The 19,376-nt window shown below is 36.9% G+C and overlaps 1 protein-coding gene across 1 annotated transcript in view; it reads left to right on the top strand.

The window, feature by feature from the left end:
- Positions 1 to 533: 533 nt before the first annotated feature.
- Positions 534 to 19,376, top strand: part of gpc5a (glypican 5a) — a 195,713-nt gene continuing 176,870 nt past the window's right edge. The window contains exons 1-2 of the mRNA XM_067442854.1: positions 534 to 897; positions 8,146 to 8,307. Of these exons, the coding sequence (XP_067298955.1) occupies positions 747 to 897; positions 8,146 to 8,307 (313 nt within the window). The 5' untranslated portion in view covers positions 534 to 746. The remainder of the gene's footprint in view (positions 898 to 8,145; positions 8,308 to 19,376) is intronic.

Here is a 19,376-nt window from a genome sequence, read left to right on the forward strand (position 1 = left end):
GAGAGAAAATAGGGATTGATGACAGTGGCTGTTAGAAAAAAAACGTTTCTTTTTTGATACAATCATAAAAAGTAGCTATAGTGTTATAAATATACATAATTTATTTTTCTGTCTTTTTGCAGGATTTACGATGCTGATGACCGTTAACGAGTCATCTGTGAAGGTCCTAAACTGCAATCGAGCAGCTGTTGCTATGGTTACCACCTCAAGCAAAAGAGATTTAGGCTATGTTTGCGAGCATTGGACTTAGTTTTATTTATTAGCCTACTAATACTATTATAAATATTATTATTATTATTTCGATTCTTAAGAATATAAACCTTTAGGTTTGGTCGTAGGCAGGGGTAGTTCGGAAAATGTAACTACACGACAAAACTGTAACTTAGTAGCTTATACGCTCTCTCGTGCATATAATAACGTTAGTAAGTTAGTTACTTGTCCGCTTAGTTGGTTGTGTAGAAATCTCGTCTCTTTTCTAGTCGGACTAACGTTACACTAATGATTCCGCCCATTCTCTCTTGACAGCTCAGTCTTTCACCAACACACTCATTGCGCTCTTTTTGAAGGTCCTGCGCGAGACCCTCTACTCACGTAGCTATGTGTGTGTGACATGCAACATCTCTTGAATATATTTTTCTTTACCTGAATCACCGCTGTTTTCATTAAACAAGTTTTCCGAGATCTACACGACACGCCCGCGTTTCTTAATTTTCTACACGAACGGACAAACTGGTCAGCTGTTGGAGATGGAGATGCGTGCCGTTTTGGTTTATGCCTTTTTAGCTGTTTTCATCGATTCGTGTCGGGGGACTTTAATGAACTGCGACGAAGTGCGTCAAGTTTTTCAACTCAAGCAAATCGGACCTGTAAAATCAGTTCCTGAAACACCGATAACAGGTAAGATGTGAGTTTGACAGCATGTTCTGTTTTTGTGTCACTTCGTGTTTTTTCATTTACCTCCAATGTTAAGCTGATGACGATTTCCTAAACGGTCTAACGTTTTATGTTGTCAATGTTTAATCCAAATATTTGGAGTTTTAAACATGTATCTTTCTGGAAGAATCAAATCATAAGACGCGGATAACAACGCTTTTAAAATGTAAATAAACGAACCAAAACTGAACTCTAAATTAAAAGTGAAACCGCTTGTCATCTTAGTCAGGGTATGCTACACGTTTCCACTGGTATCGAAGATGGAAAAGATTTGGATACTTTTTTTTAAACTCCGCGATATTGACCCATAATAATTCATCTCTTGATATAACATCAAATGACGTTTTCAAGACAAATTATAGCTTTAGGGCGCGTTTACCGGCTTTAGGAGGTGTAAGTGGTAATCTTAAGACTGACTGACAAGCATTTCTTTGAACAAACTTTTTAAAACAGCCTAATGAATGGAGCAGTTCTTCTAACAGCCTAAACTTGTAGCTACTATTTCGAAAGACTTCGCTTACTTTAAAAAAAAAAAAAAAAATGTAATCAAATAATTAAAAAAGTAAATTTTCTAAAGTTGGCTTTAAGATTACGCATAGTCGCCGCTTTTAAGTATTCAGGATTTGTACAAGACTTATCCTGTTGGGAAATTGAGATAAATGTCCCTATGGGAATATTTTCTCGAGTAGGCTAATGTTTTGCTGTTGGTATGCACAAGCAGGTTACCAAAAAGATACAACTGAGTCGAACTGAAGTGTTGGCATCTCCTTCAAACTGAGATTTAAAGTGATAGCTCACCAAAAATGTACTCACCCTCATGTGGTTCCAAACCTGTTCATTCGTTCTTCTGCTAAACACAAAAGATATTACAAAGAAGATATTACAAACAGTTCACCATAACCATATGTTTCTTTCTTTCACTTAAGTCAAAATCAACTCTTTGATTACCAACATTCTTTAAAATATTGCATTTTGTGTTCAGCAGAAGAGAGAAACTCATACAGGTTTGGAACAACTTGAGAGTGAGCAAATGACAATTTTCATTTTTGGTGGAAATATCCCTTTAAAATCAGTTCAGAGTTTCCTTAAATCACTCGTTGAGATATTGTATACAAGGCCAGAAACTAACTCATGCCACTTGACTGCAAAATACAACCACAATTAGTTGGAAATGCACTGTTTGGTTTAAACAGCTGCCATGTAAATCTCCCAGGACTGTTTGGTTTGTGACCTCTGAGCCTGTCGAATGGTCTTTGTCAGGTTGTTTGGATAATTGTCCTATTTTGCTGTTGCTCTTCTGATCTGAAACTAGTTTTGTGACCTCTCTAATAATGGATGGTGCTCATATCTAAAGGAAAGGGCTCTAACCAGTTTGACAAACTTTGCTGCGTTAATGGATGCTAAGTGGCTTGAGAAGAACAGCTTGTACACTGTTTCCCACAGAGGTCATCAAATGGAGCTCGCTTCAAAGTGCTGCTTGGAAGAGGTTGTTTCTGAGTTTTACAGGAATTTAGAGCTGTGGTTTGCTATTAAAGTTTGGCACAACTCAAAAAAAGCCTCCAGGAAAGGTGCTCATCCTCATTGCTCATCGTAAACTTCTGAACTTTTGGTTGGAAGCAGTTAAAGGGATAGTTCACCCAAAAATGAAAATTCTGTTATTAATTACTCACCCCGTTGTTGTTTCATCTTCGGATGAAGATTAACTAAAGAAGATCTTTTTGATGAAATCTGAGAGCATTCTGTCCCTCCAACTGACACTTTGACGCTTCAAAAACTTCAAAAAGTGTTTGTAAATGCAGACTAATGCATATGAGGTGTGAGATTTAGTCTAACATTTTCTGAAGAGACACAATCGCTTAATATGAGGAAGAGATTTAATTTAGTTGATTAAGCTTATTCTCAAACATTCATCCACTCGCTCATCAGTTGTGGTAAACAGAAGCTCAATCATGTTCGCTTGATGTGCGAGAACCAATGAGGTTCATTCTCATGTTACGAAGCACGTTTAAGCTTTAGCCAGGACCAATAAGATTCATTCTTGTGTTACGCTGCACATTTGAGCTTCCTCAAGAACCAATGAAGTTCATTCTTGTGTTACACAGGAGCTTCAGAAAGAACCAATGAGATTAATTCTTGTGTTACGGTGCCTATTTGAGCTTCCTCAAGAACCAATGAGGTTCATTCTTGTGTTACACAGGAGCTTCCTCAAGAACCAATGAGGTTCATTCTTGTGTTACACAGGAGCTTCCTCAAGAACCGATGAGATTCATTCTTGTGTTACACTGCACATTTGAGCTTCCTCAAGAACCAGTGAGGTTCATTCTTGTGTTACACAGGAGATTCAGAAAGAACCAATGAGACTCATTCTTGTGTTACGCAGGACATTTGAGCTTTGGTCTTATATAGTGATCTTTTTGGAAAATAGTTATTTTTTAGATTTGGATTCAATAGAGATGATTTTGCTTACATTTATTACAGGTTTAGAGAAAACATGAATAATTACATTTCTACACTGTAAAAAAAATCTGTAAAAATAGGGCACGATGTACTGTATAAATATGAATATGTATTGTTTTTTTTACAGGTGTTTATCTGTATTTTGAATTACACATTGCATTATTTTGTGTTTTAAGGGTCAACGAAAATGACCCTTAAATTACAAGTACATTTTCCGTTTTTATTTTTTACAGTGTAGGCTTGTATTGAATTCAGTTTAAAGCTACGCTGTGTGATATTTTCCCCCATCTAGCGGTGTAAAGGTATATGACCATCCAGTGAATAATAGTTTCTGTTCCTCTCAATTCTGATTTAGTTTTAACTCCTACGGTGGCCGATTTAGTCCAAGATTAACATGGCAATCCCTCTCGTCACATTCGACACGGTGCCATCGAATGTTAAAACGCAAAAGGCGAAGCTTGAATTTATGGGTATGTCCCTCTTTGGCTAATGTACTTTCAAGATGGAGGGGCAACATGGCGACCGGCATTCGAACCCCTCACCCGTATGTGTTTTCAATGGCATATTATAAACTTACAAGAATACTTTATTACTTGAAAGAAGTAAATATACATTAATGAGCACATATATTTTGAAAGAACTGTGTTTTTAGCTAAGAATAAACTAAAAAAGTTACACAGTGTAGCTTTAACTTTTTTTAAACGGGTGCATTTCTTTTCTGCTCGCTATGATAAATGTGCAGTGACTGTAACATAAACCATGACTAAGTTGGACCTTTTTGAAAGTGTTCATCATTCTTTCTTTTTTGTTGTCTTTCCCATCCATCACCCCACTTTTTCCTTCAGTTATAAAGTAATATGTTCAAAGTATTCTATTTTTATAAGTTTACCTGACTGGTGAGGTTTGATTAAAATGGAGCAAAGCATAAACAAGCCATTGTGTTTGAAGGTCACACCTTTATTGTAGATTTCTAATGCTGCAGTGATTTTCTTCTCTTTGTTTCCAATCTTGGATGTTAGTAGCCATGCAAACTCTTTGATGTCTAGTTTCCAGGCCAATTATATATCCCATACCACATGACCCCTTGTGAGGGCTAAGGCCCTAAAACATCAAATGAACTGACCACCACAGTGGCTGAGTGAATAAAAATGTAAAAATAGTCACATTGACATTTAAATGATTCCTCAAAGGTGTTTATTTCTGTAAGTTAACATTACTCTAGCAGTGGTATGCGTGCCAGACATTTTTCTTGCTAACTAGCTGTTGTAATCCTAAGACCATGGTCAGACAAGCTTATAAAAAGCACTGACCGTCTTTTCTAAATGATTGCTTCGCTCAGACGCCTGAAACAAACATTCTTTCACTCCGCTCGCAAAGCCTCACATTGCATTTGTTATGATTTGATCAGTCTTGGTTTTTGTGGTACTTCCTCCATAATGCCTTCATGAAAGAAAGTGCTGGGATGCATTAACTTGAGTATTTTCTCTTATATTTGAGCATTGCGGTTGAATTGTCAATGTAGGCTCATTGGAAACTCCAAAAATGTAAATATGTGCAATCACTGCAGTTTCAGCTGAAATGAGCACTAGTGGCAGTTAAACACTAATAACTTTTATTACTTTTATTGCAAATTATGATTATGGGCCAAACTTTACATTAATGAAGAAGACTTATTTTAACCTGCTTCTTTGCACAAATCTATGGCCACAAACCACTTTTACCATATTGCATGATTTGTAAGCAATTTCTTTTCATGTTTGCATCACATAACCAGCTCATTTACTGCACTGTTTTTGTGATCTGAAGCTCTCAGGTACGTGTCATCATGATAAAACAAGCTCTAAGAGTTGTAGAAACAAGTTAAAATGGCCTGGTTGCTTCAGTAAATATGTTTTTGTTTTTTTTTATGTGTTTTTATATTGTTTGCTTTTGCTTTATCGGTTAGTGTGCCTATTTTAAACTCAAAGTGTCATTCACCGGACATTCAGTTTCCCAAACTGTTAATATACAGTTACCAACATAATAAAACTGCCAGATTCACGTCCATCTGTTTCGGTTCGGATAAAACTGAACATTCTTTTAGCAGCGCTCACTGGACATTTTACTTTGAAAGTGTCGCGAAACATGCAAGAAGTATGGAAATTAGTTTCTGCCATGGATTAAAACAATTTAAAAGATCATTTTGACTTTTTATCTCACAATTCGAACAATTACGTTTATATCTTGCAATACTGTTTTTATAACGTGTGTATAAAGTCAGAAATGCAAGTATAAAGAGAAATTTTGCATGTTATAAAGTCAGAATTGCATGATATAAAGTCGCAATTGCGTGTTATAGTCAGAATTGTACGATATAAAAGTCAAGAATTAAAGTCAGAATTGCGAGTTTATATCTTTATAACACGCAATTGCGAATTTTTATCGCACAATTCTGACTTGATAACTTGGAATTGTGACTTTATCACAAAATGTTTCTATAAAAAAGTCAGAATTGAGAGATAAAAAGTTGCAATTACCTTTTTTTGTGTTTTAATCTGTGACAGCTTCAATAAAGAAGTAACAGTGATATCATTTATCAGAAATATTGCGCAGGTAAAAACATTTTTCCAATGAGTCTGGGTTGAGAGAGTTTTACTTGAAGCAAAGTGTTTTGATACCATGTCAGCAAGCAGATCCTCTGCTATATGAAGTGAAGTGACCTACACTGAGTCCCTTCTTTTAGTCGTCTCCAACATTTCCCAAATCTCACAGCCTGTTGAATCATGTGAAACTGGGGCAAAAAAAGGAGGGTGGAAAGTTCACAGTTGGATGGATTTATTCTCTCAGGTGATTACACTGAAACGTTTAGCATGTTGTGAGTGAGAAATAAACACTTCCTGGGGCGCTTTCATTTCGCTCTTGCGAGACCGAGATGAATTCCTTTCCTCACGCCATCTCCTTCGCATCTTGCTCAGGAACTCAAAACATTGCGTCACGGCGTGGTGATAGTGTCTTTAGCAACACTTGGCTCGTCTCGGCACGTCCCGTGCTGTGTTCCTAGAGAGCCCCCTAGGTGCATGTCATTTGCATTGACCTTTTTGGGAGAAGAAGTTTTCTTTTCTTATGTAGTGATGGAAATTTTTTGTCAAATCTCAATGGAATAAGAAATTTGATGGCTAGAGATATCGTCCCTTTCATCCTCCCCACCCTACTGGCTTGCTGCAGCTTGCACAAATGTGGAGTTTTGTGGACACCCGGTAGGAGTGAGTCTGATAATGGTCCTTTACATCAGTGGATTTGTGAACATAAAAGTACTGTTTTTACATAATTCATGGACCCAAATGTATCACTTTTATAATAACAATTTCAAGAAGCGAGGTGTAAATCGTGATTCTGACTTTGGAAAATAGCAGCACACCTCTCCTCAAGCCGGTGATGGCTAGAAATATATATATATATATATATATATATATATATATATATATATATATATATATATATATATATATATATATATATATATATATATATTCAATCTTTTTATAAGACAGAAACATTCCTGCAAGTCTACTGGGAAAATGTGTTTTAAGTTTAATTTGTAAATATTAAAAATGTTCTGGTTACACTTTAGTTTAGGGTCTAATTCCCATTTCTCACTATTAACTAAGACTTTTGCCTCAGTGAACAGATAATTACTGCTTATAAATACTTGGTAAGGTATTGTTCAGTTTAGATATTGGGTACATTCTAAAAAACACTGGGTTAAAACGACCCAATCTGGATTGTTTTTAATACAAGGGCCGGATAAATATAGGACATAACACATGTTGGGCTAATTTAGTCAGCAAATTGGGTTGTTTATTTAATCCATCATTTTGAGTTGATTAATTTTTACTATAACACTAGAATTTTTTGGATTTTTTTTTTTTTACTTTTATACATGAATGAATGTTTACGAATTAACTTAATTCTCTACATTATTTTTAAATACTCCACGAAACCACTGGTTTGCATGACAATTCCTTTATTTTCGATCATATTTTACAGTATAGCATATTTTGTATTGTTTTTAATACACATTGTCTACATTTAAGTTTGTTTAACAAACATTAGAAGTACACATTTAAAATTTTGAAGAAATTCAAATGTACTCGACCAGTCTCTGTTGTCCCGTTTCCACCGTAACCCCACTGGATCTTGTGCCGGAGCTCGTGTCAATGTTCAGCGGAGGAACTTCTAACTGCAGACTGCCACCCTGGCTTTCATTAAATTTACATTTGTGCATTTGGCAGACATTTTTATTGAAGACATGTACCAATTTTACCGAAGCTGCACTGCTCTCTCCTGAAGAGGTCACACTCACAAACAACCTGTGATATATAACTCAACCCCTGGGTTATTACGTCTGACCCAGGATCTGTGTAACACAAAAACTACACAAACAATGGGTTTTTTTGTCTGACCCGGGAGCTGGGTAACACAAGAAAAAATACCCAAAAGGTTTAAGCAAGGATCTGGTTAGAAAAAAGAACCCAAGATTTTTTAGAGTGTATGTTTACATTTTTACTGCATTTTTTACGGACTTATTCTGACACCACAGCTGCTAGTTTTTGTCTGTAAAATTTCAAAAAATTTCAAAATTGATTTGAACAGTCTGAGAAATATTACATGCTTTCCCTCATAAGTACCAATTATCTAAGGATCAAATCCATATGACTTCAATACACATAGCTACCTCAATTAACAATCCCAAACTGTGTTTGTTTATCCCAACAGGTTCAGACCTCCAGGTTTGTTTATCAAAGAATGTAACGTGCTGCACCAAGAAGATGGAGGAGCGCTACCAGGTGGCGGCACGACGGGACATCCAGAACCTTCTCCAGACATCCAGCTCCAGTCTGAAGTTCCTCATCTCACGGAATGTGGCTGCTTTTCAAGGTTAGTTCATTGATTTTAGAGACTAGCATTGGTTTATTGTCTGCAACGCTTAGCAAACGGTTCCTGACTTCTCTTACCACATGTTGTGTGTTATTTCGTTTAGAAGCTTATGAGAAATCGAAAGATCGCTTGTACGGTTTATCCTAAACCTTAGGGTCAAGTCATGCTTGGCATGTTGAAACGCTTTTGTTTGGTATGATGTCAGTTTGAATCCAGACATTTTAATGCTGTACAGTAAAGCATTACCACTGTATACTTTTCCCTGATACCCACAGTATGTGATTTAGTTCCCTGGTTGCTCTCCAAGGGCTTAATTCTGCTGCTTTTCAGTACATTTCAGGTTGACCAGTGTTCATTTATGGTTTGTTTAATGAATGGCTTCCTTGATGAGCTGTACACCAAGATGCTTGTTTTGATCCCTAAATGAAACCCTTCACAGCTTTATAATGTCAGGTCATAGGAGCCTATGCACCTTTGCGGAGGAGGGCATCCTTCATTTGAACCAAATGACAAACCTGGATAACCTGTAATCTCCCATAAGTGCTGATGCAAGAAGATTCACCGATCCTGACAAAAACCTCTCTGTGTCGCCTACCGCGGTCTCTCAGCAGAGGCTCACTCTCAGGTTTCACAAAGGTGGTTAGTCAGTCAGTGTGTAGCTAGAAGCTCGTGATGGCTCGGTTCACTCTGAGTGTGTCGAATTCTTGGATTGCGGCAAATGTGCCAGGAGAGTGAAGATTAAGAGTCTCCATTACAGTAAAAGTGAAGTGTCACTTTTTATGCTGACTGTGAGAATCATGTAGGTTTTTGTTTGAGTGAAGTGATGCTTCATACAGGGTGAGAACAACGGGTGAGCTGGGGGGGCTCGTCTCCCCTTAATAAGACATGGGCTTCTCTGAAAACGAGATTTGTGAAATTTTGGGGGAGTCTCAAAAAATTGACAGTGTGCTATTTTGTGTAATGGATTATTGTAAAAAAAAAAAAAAAATCAAAAATATAATTAACTTCACTTCAATAAAGATAATACATGCTATTCTTGTCATGAGCGTCAAGGTGTGGTGGTGCTGCGGTGCAAATTCCACTCATGTTTAGTACATGTTAACGCAAAGAATCGTAGAAAAAATATTATTTAATATCCAGTCCTTGAATTTCTGGACGAACAGCAAAGGAAGCTGAACACAGGCCTCTGTGGTCAATTCTGTTTAGATTAGGCATGTTATTCCCAATTATGTGTTGTGGCTGGGTTGATATAGGTCTGTGTGACTATTGATGTCTTGAGCACACACACACACACACACACACACACACACACACACACACACACACACACACACACACACACACACACACACACACACACACACACACACACACACACACACACACACACACACACACACACACACACACACAAAGTAAACAGACCAGTGGGCTCCCCCAAAGCACTTAACTCCCCCAACTGGCTTCATAATAAATTATAATCCGATATACTGATATTAGATCATTATTTCCATTGATAACCAATGCAATAGTCATTATTATTATTATAAATCTATTCTTGCATACCAAAGACAAAGAAATACAGCATCAGAAAATAAATATGTTTTCACTATTTTGATTGATCTGATAAATTTTCACACTCGGAACCTAAAAATAGTCAGTCAAACCATATGGCAATAGACATATTGTCATGAAATGCAGCCATAACCCATTATTTTGGTTTTAAGACTGCATTCAGTACTGTTCATAATGCTAAAAATGATCCTGTTGACTTTCTTCTTTGCATTGCACTTGCATTTCGAGTTGTGACTGACAGTTTAAAACACATGTGTAGACATGCTTCTGTTTACTGCCTACATTGCTAGACAACATTAGTGTGAGAGTTTCCCTCACAATCGAGACTATATCATTAAACCAAACCTCTTGCATTATTTCTCTTGTGGTTTAGGACTCTTTTTTATCTCAATGCGAGACCTGTTATATCATCATTTGGAAGAATGGTCTTCAGGTGGCAGTTACCATAGTACTTAAAAACATTTTGCACATTTTGTTGGGCATAGACTCAGGGAGAGCCCTGATGGTGTCTAATCACAAGACTCATTTTATGAGATTAGGCCCATATTACAGGGCCCAGTCTCTTCACTCCCCTCCTGCTGTCTAAGTAGCTATTACCTCTTGCCTATGAACTGAACGCTGTTGTCTTAGAACAGATATGAAAACAAGTGATATCACAGCTATGCATAAACTGTTTGAGATAGGGATTCCCAATGTACCATTGACCTTATTGATATAGCCAAATATTGAATGTTCACCGTTGGTTTAGCTAATATTAGAAGTAGACAATAACTATAATTTTTTTTTCTGATTGAAATGGCACACACACATATATACAGTGTATCATATAATGTATATGATCCATATAAATTAGTATATTTCTAAATTTTGTGTACAAAGGGAAAGCTGTAAGACAAAAAAAAGGAACTTCTATGATTTGTCCTTTGACGGATGGGTTTGGACATTTAAATCATATCAATCAAAAGTCAGTCAAAAGCATTTTTCTCAGCTTCAGCACGTTTAGTACATTTGTACATTTGCCTTTGTATAGATTTACCCTATTGACTATTGTATTGGTTATCAATAAAAAAAATAAGTAATCATCACTCTTGAAGGTTTTGTTGGAAATCCTACTCATCTTGTTTTTTATTTCTTTTTCCATATGTTTTACGTCTTCAAACAATGAATGTGCAATGAAGTGCAGCGCTGCAGAAATTACAATGACATCTTGTTTTACTTGCTTTGATTTTGGTGGTCCAGTGAAATGCGGGTTTACCATATTATAATGCTGTTGGTTTTTGAGGAACAAAAACAGTTCTGTCTTTGAAACCAATGCGCACCTTTTCCTAATTAAGCTTTAGTTTCGTTTGGAGATGTATTCAGTGTAGATGTTGGAAAGAGAAGATTGCTAGGAATTGGTGATCAACCACTGGATGCTGTGAGAATTTAACCACAAGGTGATGGTCTGGTTACCTAAAAGACATGTTTACATTTAAGACTGTCCTACTTCCCCATTGTAAACCAGGCAGTTGTGTGTGTGCAGTAAGGATCGTTTGTTTGCACAATTGTTACTGAAGCTGGGTAAAATTCCCTCTATAAAGGTGTACTGTTTGTCCCTGTGTATGTGTTAGATATGGGGGAGGGATGTGTTTCATTTTAATAATGTCTCAGTGCAAACGCTCTGAAAAACAGGGTTTATTTTCTACATGCACTTGTGATTTTAAGGTGAAATACAACCTTATTTATCATATTGCATGTTTGTCGTCTTTTGAATTACTGGCTGAAAGTTGCAGATCTTTGGGCGGTGGTTTATTCCAATCTGGTAAGATTAATAGTTGTGGTTGCCATGGAACGATGGCAAACCTCTCTCGGAGTGAAAGAGAGTTGACCGGCGTCTCTCTCAGTGTGCAGCCGCATATTTGCACGTTGTGCGGCTGATGCGAAGACCCTTTGCTAGTCGAGGTTAAACACAAACATACTCCCGTGGAGCTGAAGTCACAGCCTCTCAGTCGGATGAAGGTTGCTTGTTGAAAAGGCCGTTGGGTAGACATTTTCCACTTTTATTTTCGCCGTATTTTCTATTTTTTTTGCTTTCCCTACATTGCCAAATGACATCAAAGTGAGCTCTGCTTCAGTGGAGAGCTGATGCATTCGGCAGGTGATGCTGAAAACAGCAATCTGTTTGGAGACGGAGGCTGAGATAAGAGGGCAAGATGTTTTTCTTAAGAGTGCCTCACTAGTGAGAGTGAACTTGCACTGTTGAGTGAGCAAAATACCTGGAAGCCACTTGTTGAAAGAGTATTCGAGTAGGCATATTTTTATTTATTTATTTTTAAGTTGAGGGGCAATAATTGCCTGAATTTGTGAAGAAGCCTTTGGCTTGTTCATTTCGATTCAAAGCACCTCACTTTGAAAAGTATGAATCATCATTTTGGGAGTTATGGATTTTTCTTGTCAAAGTTACTGCAAAGTTATTGATGTTTTGTGGTTTTATAACATGTTCAATTATGAAAGTCCCTACCCAGCCCTTTGGAAAGATATCACAAATGAGAGTTTTTAAAATCCAAACGATTGCACAGAGACTTTTCTTTGTGAAAAATACCCCATGAGATCACAGAAGAGATCTCAGCAATGTCTCTGACTCTCCTTGATCATCTCTAATCAAGAGTTAAGAGATCCCAATATGAACTCAAACATTTCTGTTCATATTCTCTCATGAGCAAACAATCTGAACTGAACTGATTCATTGTATAGCACTATATCACTCTTAAAAGTAAAGGTTCTTTATTGGCATGGTTCCATGATAGACCTTTAACATCCATCGAAGCTTTCCATTGCACAAAAGCTTCTTTATAGTGGAAAAAGTTCCTTTAGATTACTAAAATACTCTTCACACTAAGAAAAACAAAACAAAACACTTCACTGACATGTTCTTTAGGGGACGTCTATGGTTCTTCTCACTTTATGTCTTTTTATTTAATTAATTTTAACAGGTTTAAAAAAGCTTGGGTATTCAGTGTGGTTGTTATGAGGAACCTTTATAATTTTCTGGTCTCGTGATGTGATGCGGTTTCCTCCACCAAGCTATCTCCGCACTAGTTAAAGAGGACCTATTATTCCCTTTTACAAAGTCTTGATTTTGTTTTTGGCGTTTTTCAAAAACAATCAGGCTTTCATGCTTGAATGTTAAAAAAAAAAAATCATAATTTTTTACATATTCTCTGTTGTTGCAGCCCCTCTCTTCCAAATCTGTCAGTAACGCTCTGTTTAGTTGCTCTCTCTATGAAGCCCTTCCTTCTGAAAAGCACAATTTACTCTGATTGGTAAGCTGAAACTTTGGAAACTTTGCAGACGTTTTTTCATGCTCAAACAGCAACATTAAAGAAAGTTGAAAATGTAAAAAAAACTCTTTACGGTATTATTTATGTCTGTATAGTTACATGATATTTGCCTTAGCCAACAATAATAATTCAGTTCTGCAAATCATGCACTGATAGAAAATTACATAAAGGGAAAAGTCATACACCAAGGCAACAAATAATAAACTATTGCATTTAAATTTATTCATTACCCTCTCCATATTCCACAGTGATAGTCAAATCTTTCTGATGCAGATATCATTTGTACTGTAATGTTAATGACAAGGTCACGGATAAAACAGGTTAGCTGGTAGTTGACGGACCACAGACCTAGCTTAATTTAATCACAAATAACTCAAACAGTCAGTGTTCATGTCACACCGGGGACAGCAGGGAGGACGAGTTGAAAGGAAGGACTAATGTGCCCATTTGTTAGACACAAGCCCTGCATGCATTTTTATTTGATACAGATGGAGACAAGGGCAAGGCCATGATTCATCACCATCACCATCACTGTGACAGTGAAGAAAATTAAACCAGCACAAAACAATAAAACAGAGTCTATTGTGCAAACATGGAGAGCTTAAGGAACTTGTCCAACAATAAAACTACCCAAAAGACAGTTTTATAGTTCAGATGTTGAAGTGGAGCTCTCAGTTGTGTTTATTTAGTGGTGTATGGCATCGCTGTAATGAAGTTTTTTTCCCCTCATACATTTGGTTAGGATTTTTTCATGAATGATACCTCAAAGCCTCTTATAAATCCTTCATAATATATGCCTGTTTTATAATTTCTAATACATTTGAAAGATTGCAACTGCTTGTAAAGAATGTGACATTAAACCAAAAGGTAGGAAAAAAGCGTTATTTTTTTAAATTGTGAATCTGTGGCGCTTGGACAACAGCCTGAAAGATGCAAAGCCTGTCAATTTATTCAACTGTCACAGGCCGCTTTGAGCCCATAAAACACGTTATATGCATGACTTGTATTTCCCAATGTCTCCTGGTTAACTCGCATTGCAGTCGCTTAAATCCTCTTTGTGATTCAGGAAGTCATCTTGGCAGGGTCGAACGTTCCTCCGTGCCTTCCATGCTTATGTGGCCATAAGCATTTTCTGGGACTTTTTGACTGATTGTTCTCAATAGCAGGATGATACAATGCCACGTGGGTGGTAGTGTACGATGTGATGAATTTAGAACATTTATGTCACAGATTGACATTCCCTGGAGACTGTGGAGGATGTGGTCGGAATTTCTTTATCCAACTTTTTGGCCACCGGCACGCTTTAAAGTTTCAGGAGTGACAACTGCATTTAAATATTTAAACATCCATCCGTCCGTCCGTCCGTCCGTCCATCCATCCATCCTTCCATCCTTCCATCGTCATTTTTCAATAGTTCAAATCCATCCATTCATTTTTCTGACAGAAAACCTTCAAATGTCAAGCTTTCCAAACTTCTTCAAACATTCTGTCAAGCCAACTTGAGAGTTTTGTCTCTTTTATTGTTTTTTTTTGTTTATCTAGTTCATATTTGTTGCACAAACAGTGCCATTTTAGAAAGCAGATGATTTGATGTGCTTTTCTCATGCATGTGTTCTCATGGCATCCTTGCATTAAGAGAATTACCGTCACGCCCGAAAAAAGCCACAGCATTCCTCTCTCATGAACCTGTCCGTGATTTACCGTAGACTTCAGGCAAATGACCTAGACCAACCTCTCCGTCCCCGACCGTTCACTAATCAGAACCTGTTCCTGGAGTGAGTAACAAAGGCAGCTTAATGAAAACAAAATGTCTTTGTTTGTGATGGCTTCCTGGTAAAGGACTCTGGTTAGAGGGCAAAGACATGCTTTTGTCCCATTACCGCTGCTGTGTGGTCTTCTGTGCATTTTTTGCCTCCTTTAACTCAAGAGTCAGAGATTGATGCCGCACCAGGCCAAGTGGCCCTCGTGCCCCGCTGAAGTGCCATTCACCATCCACCCTGTTGAAATTTCCCATTTCCTGTGGGCTTTGCACAATTTAGCATTTAGATATTGAAACCTGACATTGACTCATTCTGTGTCCCCTTAAGGGTCTTAGGCTGCAAATATTTGGCAAGTAAACAAACACTGATAATGATTAGATGCATGCGCATGGATGTCTTTTTATTTGTCGGCAGGCTCTAAATTTGATTTGCTCTGTTCAAGGGCTCTTTTCACATGATTAAAACCATACAGTTGTCATTAATATTCTGCATAGAAAGATGATCCAGTCTGGTTCTCTGTTTTTGGTGATGAGAGATAGCATTGTTCATTTCGTCATGCAGTTGAATTAAAACCAAATGGTTTTGTACAGTATTAATGAAATTAGTTGAAAGCACAGCCAATCTAGACCATCTTAATTTATATAATAAATATTATAGTACTTTGAGCAGAAAGTATCATAATATTTTCACTTTTCAATGGAATTGCATCACATGATACAGTTCTAAACACAATGTGTCCTCATGGAAATGTAACGTGAACGCAGCATACCTCAGGAAGTGATCCATCTTATAGTTATCACTGTAGATTCTGTCAAACATAAGCCATATTATGATTCAATTGCTACATTTTCTCTATTTATTACACCACTGTTCATAAGTTTGGGGTCGCTAAGACATCATTTTTTTGGGGGAAAAAGCTTATGCTCACCAAAGCTGCATTTATTTAATCAAAAAATACATCAATATTGTGAAATAATATTATTATAAATTAAAATAGCTTTTTTTCTGTGTAAATATATGGTAAAGTGTTTAGTTTAGTGGTTCATTATAACGTGAAAAGTCCCTTTTTTAGAAAAAGAGCAGCTTTAGCCTCTACGGCTAATTTCCAGCTGTAATTTATTTCTGTGATCAAAGCTGTTTTTTTTAGCATCATTTACTAGTCTTCAGTATCACATGATCCTTCAGAAATCATTCTGATATGATGTTAGACAGTTATGCTGCTTAATATTTGTGAGGAAACTGTATAAAGTAACAATGTTAAAGTCTCTCTCTCTCTCTCTCTCTCTCTCTCTCTCTCTCTCTCTATATATATATATATATATATATATATATATATATATATATATATATATATATATATATATATATATATATATATATCTTTAGTGTAACTGTAACAATGCAACCAATCTGATAAGAAAGCTAAATATTATTAGTTTGGTAACATCTTATGCTCATAGATCAAACTTTACACCTCATGCTTGTTGTTTTGACCTGTCATGTTAATTTGATAGAATGAGCTGATTGATTCCCAGATGATTGTCAGCACACTAAAATTGGCATGCTCGTGGCAGCAAAGCTATCGTGAATTATCTAATAATGTTTTCAAAGGATGATTAGCTGTATTTAAATGTATTTTAGCTTCACAGAGGGAGCATACGAGTCTTCAGGTTCTACGTGCAAAACAAACCACCATGTCTGAGGATATTAGTTAAGGATATTCATAGGACACTTCCTTGAGGTAATAAATGTTTTTGTTTATTCAATTCATTTCAGCAGATTTGCAGTAATTTCTTATCAGCGCTGGTCCATCAGCAAAGTAATAAATTAGTGTAGCGGCAGCGTAAGTCAGTGTGTGTCATGACTTGTATGCGGAGGGCCCCTAATAATACTCTTGTGTTTGTGTGTTTGGCTCACACCCCTTTCAGAGCCCCTTCTAATACCCCTGTTTAAGTGTATGCTGTTAAGTGTGGCTCACTCATTACTGCCACTGTTTTACCACAAACCAGACCTCTGCTGACAGACTGCGCGCCATAGACCCAAGCGCGAGACGCACTTACCTTTTGACACACATTGACCCCTGGAGAATTCTTTCATTCTTTCATAACTGGCCTGCTGATTGCTGGCAGAGTCTTAGTTAAAGATTCAGGAAAAAATTCTGACATTTTCACGGTAGAATGACTCTTATTTCTTCATACTTAAACATACACGGTAATTTTTTTTTATTTATTTTTTTATATTTATTAAAAAAATAAAAAGGCAAATTTTGAACTTTTGCAGTACAGTCGACTTGGACGGTTAAGTAATTTCAACTTAAATTATGTTAAACTGACTTTTAAAAAAATGAGCTACATCTTGTTTAACAAATAAAAAAAAGTTTAACATTTCTTAACTTATTCTGATGAGTTAAAACGATGTCAAAACATATGTTGTCATAACTTATTGAACATATACTTTTTTACAGGGTAGTTTCTAAGTGGTTGCTAGGTTGTTGTGGGTTGTTGCAACAGTATTGCTAAGGTGTTGCTTGATTGTTGTTAGGGTTTTCTGGGTGGTTGCTAGGATGTTACTATGGTGACACTTGTTGGTTTCAAAAAGTACTGGACGGTTGCTACGGTATTGCTATACAGTTATTAATGTTCTGGATGTTTTTTAGGGGGTTGTCAGGAAAATGCAAAGGTTTTGTGCATAGTTGCTAGAGAGTTCAGGGTGGTTATCAGCTAGGGTTCTAAGGTGTTGCTTGGGAGTTTTTTCTGGGGTGTTATGGTTTGTTGCTTGGGTGTTTCTAGGGAGTTGTTGGTGGTGGCTACCATAAGGTGCTGCTGGGAATTTTTCTTGGGTGTTTCTGGGTGTTGCTAAGGTGTTGTTAGTGAGTTTTCTAATGTGTTCTGGGTGGTTACTAGGCTGTTTTGGGTGGTAGCTATGATGCTGCTAATCTGGCTTCAGTAAGTTCTGGTGTTGCTGTGTGACTGCTAGACAGTTCTACTAGGGTGTTTCTAGATTGTTGCTATGGTGGTCTTGGATAGGAAGGTAAATTGTAAGCGAGACTGTCAGGCTGAGTTTTATGTGCATTTTTCCTGTCTGTGTCAGTGTGTTGAAACACAGGCTTTTCCATAGATTTAGAGCCCATAGACACAAATGGGGTGAAAAAGTCCAGACAGTTTTCAGCAGCCACACAGCAAATGACAGATTTCAGCAAAGAGAGCATTCTTTTCGAGAGAGAGAGAGAGAGAGAGAGAGAGAGAGAGAGAGAGAGAGAGAGAGAGAGAGAGAGACTTTGACTTGACTTTTAGTCTTTCTTTATTTTAACAATTAATCAAAATATATAAATATATAAAACACAGAGATATTCACATATGCTCATATTCAACAACAAAAAAATAATAATAAAAAAAAAAAATAAAAAAAAAAAAGAGAGAGAGAGAGAGAGAGAGAGAGAGAGAGAGAGAGAGTTAGCATCTTGTATTTGTGACATGTATATCAGAAGAACATTGTATTATACATTTTACAGAGAGTTGTCAATTATGTCTTATTGTTCTCAGAAATGTCTCATTACAGAACTAAAATGGGTTGCAGCATAAAATGACTCTAACAATTGAGATGTTAAAGAGATCTCATCTGTGACTCTTTAGTTTCCGTGTGTAATAAGCTGTCAGGAATTCCCACTCTTGACTTCTCTCTTCATGAGTTCATGAATGGCTGCTTCAGGGTTTCGCTCTCAAATAAACTCCCAACTGGGACGGCAGGCATAAATAGCAACACAGTGTTACTCCTGTGGTTTTATGTCTGAATGTGTCTGGCTTTAGCATCTTCAAAAGCAGGATATGGTTTGTGCAACTATCCAACCCCTTCCTCTGTGTCCCTGAAGACATTTGGCATAATGACCCCGTAATTATGCCACAGGCAAACAAAAGAGGCAAACTCTGGCAGCGCAGCTGATTGTTTGCAAACATGGGAAGTGACAGTAATTTGGGAAGGACTTGTGTTGCAAGTCTGAAATGTGAGCTGCTCGGATTAGAGCAGGAGAACTATAGGATTCCTCCGAATGAGAAAATCACGGCCCTCTTACTGCTTACTACAAAAATGTAAACTCTTGAAGGTTTAAGTTACAAACAATCCAGTTCATAATACTAAATCAGTGTTTTTTTTTTTTTTTTTTTTTTCATTGGGCTCAGAGGGAGATGTTTTTGGATCAGAAAAAAGTTCATAGAGAGTTCAAAAGTTTGGGGTCAGTAAGATTTTTACTCAGCATTAAAGACATTTATATAGATAGATTATTACTCAGCATTAAAGACATTTATAATGTTACAAGTTTTCTGTATCAAATAAATACACGTTTGATTAATCAGAATCCTGAAGAAATCATGATTTTCACAAATATATGAAGCAGCACAACTGATTTCAACATTGATAA

The sequence above is a fragment of the Pseudorasbora parva genome, chromosome 4, assembly GCF_024679245.1.
Source record: "Pseudorasbora parva isolate DD20220531a chromosome 4, ASM2467924v1, whole genome shotgun sequence".
Classification (NCBI taxonomy): Eukaryota; Metazoa; Chordata; class Actinopteri; order Cypriniformes; family Gobionidae; genus Pseudorasbora; species Pseudorasbora parva.